The 5,352-nt window shown below is 38.0% G+C and overlaps 1 protein-coding gene across 1 annotated transcript; it reads left to right on the forward strand.

The window, feature by feature from the left end:
* The first annotated feature begins 1,482 nt into the window (after positions 1 to 1,482).
* Positions 1,483 to 2,721, forward strand: LOC116022440. The gene is made up of 2 exons (XM_031263165.1): positions 1,483 to 2,247; positions 2,350 to 2,721. Exons 1-2 carry the CDS (start codon positions 1,483 to 1,485, stop codon positions 2,719 to 2,721), a joined length of 1,137 nt encoding a protein of 378 aa, XP_031119025.1.
* Positions 2,722 to 5,352: the final 2,631 nt, after the last annotated feature.

Here is a 5,352-nt window from a genome sequence, read left to right on the forward strand (position 1 = left end):
ACATATCAACAGAGAAAAATCTCGCAGATCTATTTACGAAACCTCTGGATCAATCACGTTTTGAAATTTTACGTGCAGCTCTGGGAGTGTGCAAATTGCCAAATTAATTCCCTCCCTATCAGAACTAAACGCCAGGTATGTATAAAATGCCTAGAAAATACTATTGTTTTTCTAATACGTCTTTGTCTATCTCAGGTCCAGACATACTACAGCTTTTCGTCCAGACTCACATCAACAGACTTCTACTTTCGAAATCCTCTTTTAGAAAAAGTCTTCTTTTGTTATGATGAGCCCCTATCTTTTTGGTCAGCCGCACGAGTTACAATGGGAGTAGATCACTTTTTGGCTTAAAATTCTTCCCAAGTCTCATTAAAAGCCTTGTCACATCACATCTCTCACCCTATCAAATTTTGTCCCCTCACCTACCCACTTTCCCATCCGTCACTCTCACCCTTCTCTTCCTCTCTCACCGAAAAGCTTCGAGAACTCAACAATGGTGTCGGCACCTCCATCTTCAACCCCAGCGTACAATCCGTTTATTTTTTACGTCACCGCCGATGAGAGAGATGATCTTCTCCGACAAATTCTCAAAGGCACTGCCCCTCTCACTCCACCGGATGAAGAACGGGTTTTAGCCACTGTCAAGGCCAACCCATAGCTCCTAGACAACCTCACCGGAAAAGAATCTTGGCAAATCCTCACAACGGCAACCCATGTCGAAGCTGAACCGTTTCCAATTTCTGACAAAGAAATTGAGGATGAATCTCGGATTCTTGCCGAAATTGAAGTTGCTAAACTATCCGAGAAGTCCACGGCGATCACTCTGCCCTACCCGACGGTAACCTCTATTCCTTCTTCTCTAGAAGGCACCGGCCCAATGCCTATTCCTAAGGAGTCTGCATTTTCGGTTAATCTGCCATCTCATCTGCTAAACCCGCATATTGCACGTTTAAGCTCTGTTAATGTTCCTTTGCATGTGCCTCCTATGTGTTTCTCTGATGTTATGAGCATTACTCCTTTATCTTTGATCAAATATACTGGTATTTTGCCTGGATCTTCTGAGCCGGTAACAGAACCATCGAAAACTGTCCCTGTCTCGTTGCCTGGATCCAATCCAGAGGACCCTATTTCAGCTCCGGCGCCTCGGTCTTATCTTCAGCAGCTCCAGCCCCTACTCGAGTACCTGCTCCAGAGGCATCGGATATCTCTGTAATCAATATCACTGCCAAGGTGTCAAATCTCTCAACGTCTGAACAAGAAGCCCTTCTTACTGACTTAGTGGCCGGCTTACCTACACCTCCAAAGGAATCTGTTCCAGTGGTCTAAGTACCTTTTGAGAAGCCGTCTCGCAAAGGCAAGGAAAAAGTTACAGAACCAAAATCTGTTCCAGCCAAGCGCAAAATTCTGGATGATCTTGATGATGTGGTGATTTTATCTGAGACCAGATCACGCAAAAGGTGTTCCTCTATGACTTCTGGACGTATGACCCGATCCAGAACTGCAGGTATTGCTCCAGCCCCTCTAGCGCCTGCTCTTGCTCCAGCGAGTAAACCAGTTACTTCTCCAGTTCGGAAATCCAAGAAATCCCCTGTTCCGGTCTCTGCTCCAGCATCTTCATCTAGAGAGCCGAAGCCTAAGCCTTTCAAACCTATCCTGAGGTGTCCCTCGTTGCTTACAAATTGGGACACGGATATTAAGCGGGATCTAATTGTTGAGCAGCTCATTGACATTGACCATTATGTCTGGAAGTGCAATGTGATTTCTCTACTTCGTGATCAGAATCTGCTTCACACTCTTCAGAATGTTCGATCCTACTCTGACTGGCTCACTCCCGAAATCTATGTCAATCTGACATCTGATACAGCTCTGGATTCCTCTCCTCTTTTCCACAAGATTTTCGTGCGTAACACTTGGTATGACTTCAGTCCTTCGATTATCAATGCGTATCTCCACAGGTCTGAGATTGAGGAGCCCTTTGAACCAGCACTGGATTTCTTGGCATCTGCTCTGACTCATGCTCAGCTCACTGTGTGGCCTCAGGGTGATATTCAGTCCAATCTTCTGACTACTGTCTATTCAGTGTTTTTTCGGTTTGCATCCCACAATTGGCTGCCCAATGCTTCACGGCATGTTGTTACACCTAAGATGGCCAATTTGCTTTACAAGATTCGCAACAAGATGGATGTTGACTTGGAGACAGTTATTTTTGATCATGTTATGTCTTTCACTCCTTCGAAAGAATCTAAAGTTCATCTGCCATATCCATGCTTGCTGCTCGGAATTCTGAAATCTCAAGGGTTTAAGCCCTATCCAAATGAGCCTATTAAGACTGCCACTGCAAAGTTCTAGACCGATGCTAGGCTCTATTCAGGCACTCATTATGATGATCGTGCATCCCTTCTTGCTACCCCTATACCTGACCTAGTACCTCCTCAGGATGCTCCTTCTGGTTCATCTACTGCTCCTGCTGCCTCTGATCCAGTCTCTCCTTCTGAACTGGTCCAGCTAAAAAGTCAGGCTGCTTTTTATCAATCTACTCTTGATAATCTTAAATCGGCGGTTTCTACACTTCGGGATGTTATTTCTGCTACAGAACCAAAGCTGGTTGCAACTCTTTGTCAAATTAATGCCTTAGAGGAACAGCTTGCTTCACAAGATCCAGATGTTGAAGGCCCTTCACAGGATGATGAGGGCACTCCGTCAGGTTCCCCAGTCCTCTAATAGATGATCACTTTGACAATTTTTTGTCAACAAAGGGGGAGAATAATGTTAGGGGGAGCAACTTTAGCAACTTGTTTTTTTTGTTTATGACTCATGATGATCTGGTTGACTCTTTTTGCTAGTTCTTTGATGATAATCAAGATGTTGCTTTGCTTTTTGATAAGTGTTTACTTAGCTTTAAATGTGTTATGTGGTTGATTTGTTATGTGGTTAATGTGTTACGTGTGCTCTATGACTATATGCTTTCTTGGTTGAACATGTGATGTGTGTTGTGAAGTCAATCAGTCCATGATGAGTTATGAGTTAAGTTGCTGGCGGTTGTCCCTAGTTTGAACTGATACGGTCTACCTTTGCAGGATGTCTTTGTAAACAAATATAAATTGGTGGCACTTTAATAAAAGGTTGTTTTTCCTTATGCATGCCCCAATTTTATATTTGTATAGGTTTTTGACAAATAATTGCCAAAGGGGGAGTTTGTTAGTGTACAAATGATACACTTTGGACCACCTTTTAATTGGCTTAATTATTAGTCAAAAACATAAGTTAGGTAGTTTGGTCCGTTATCTTGGTTAAAGGCAGTTTTTCCTCACATACTCTGGAGCAGCGCCAGCGAGTAATCCAGTGGACGGGATTTATTCAAATCAGAATTCAATCATCATGATCCTCATTTTACTCAGATCTAATCTTATGGCTGATCCTTATTTGGAGTGGTTTTCAGCTGCAAATATTAAGGGAAGTTTGGTTAATGGATTGGCTATAAATACAGCTCTATTACATGGGATTTTGACATGCCAATTACTATTCTAAATCCCACTTTCATTATTCTTCCGAATCAGTTTCTATAAGAGGATTTCATACTGGTTTTTCTACAGTTCTTCACGTGTTCTTATTTTGGTTGCTTGAAGATTCAGCCGTGTTGGTGAATCGTGATGTACTGCACAGTGTCAGCTCCAAGATGAGGAAGGCTTAGCTAGGAGTATTTTGTTGTAACCATTAGTGTAGGATGGTTGTTGTTAGATTCCTTGTAACCCTTGTGATCATCTAGTGGATTGGGCTGACGTGAAGTGCCCTGCAGATGTAGGAGTGGAGCTCCGAACTACGTGATCAATTCTGGTGTCTGGTTCCATTTTTATCGCTTTATTTTCTTGTTGTTTATTTATCTGTTTGTATAGTTTAATTCTTTCAGATAAATATTTCCTTTAAAATAACGTTGGAACCTTAATAGTAAATTGTACATTCAAGACCCACAATACAATTTCAATTATTAGTATGCATGCTTAGTTGTAGTTATTGTCAAAGTAGTCCTGTTGCCATGATGGGGATGTATTTCTTTTTAGTTTCTTTTGTTCAAAACTTTCAACATCAATTTTACAACACACTTTTATTGAATGAGTATAGTTATAATAAGCTTGCACTTTCAACCCCAAGAGGGTTACCTAATTTCTCCAAGCAAATGCAATTCTATGCACTTACCAATATGAGCACAATATTCTTTCCCATTAAATGTTTGGATAAAATAGCAGATTTTCTCTCTTCATTCTCATTCAAAAGTTCAAGACTTGCAATTTTGATAGTATAATGTCTTCGATCTTGCAACTTTCTAATGCTAAAATCTTTAGAAACTGTCACACATTAAACTTTAAACTGAAGCATTTTTTGGAGGATAGTATTGGAAATTTTGATTTAAAATTACATTTAGAGTGATCATTTTTGCTATAATGTTCAGTTTGGTCCACTTCCGATTTTAGTGATGTTAAAATATATTCACTTGTGTTTCAACATATTTAATTTCACTTTCATTTGAAAATAATAAAATATTTGATGAGGTGAAACAACATGATCAATTTAGAATTAATAAATTAAAGAATTTTCGTTAAAAAAAACTATATATTAGTAATGCAATGTAAGGACAAATTTTAGTATAATAATTTTAATGATATAAACTTACAACTCTTTGTTAATTAGAAGTTATATTTAAAATTCACATTTTTGTATCTAATCTCAAAACTAATAAGTGTAAATGAAAGTTATACCATTCATTTATTTTTGACTTTTCGTTACGTTTTTTATACTTTACGATATAAGAGTTGTACTATATAATATTTTGATTTTTGAAATGGATTAAATGACTAATTGTTAGACTTCATAATTTACTAACATCATATGAAAATAATATGCTAGTGTGTAGCATTAACATGTTTTGATTTGTCACCAAATTGAGTGTTGAAAATCCAGTAAAAAGGAAAATAAAACAGGTGTGATAAGATGGAAAAAAAAATACTAAAGTACTACATATAAATTTATAAATGATTTCAAATATAATACATTATAAATCTATTGCAAATATATTGCATTACAGTGAAAGTACTAACGTTATGAATATATAAAAGTTATGTTAACATCTGAATCATATATGATTCAGTTAATTAAGTACTGAAAAAAATTAAGTTAATAATAAAAAGATATATAAGAAATCATCATATTAATTTAATTAGATATTAATAAACTCAGTTTGGAGGAGCATAACTTGAGAAAATAATTGAAACAATGGGCTAACTTTTGAAAATCTATACACATGTGAGCCAACAAGTCGGAAGGAACACAACTTGAGCAAATAATTGAGATGATGGG

Source organism: Ipomoea triloba, chromosome 6 (assembly GCF_003576645.1).
Source record: "Ipomoea triloba cultivar NCNSP0323 chromosome 6, ASM357664v1".
NCBI lineage: Eukaryota > Viridiplantae > Streptophyta > Magnoliopsida > Solanales > Convolvulaceae > Ipomoea > Ipomoea triloba.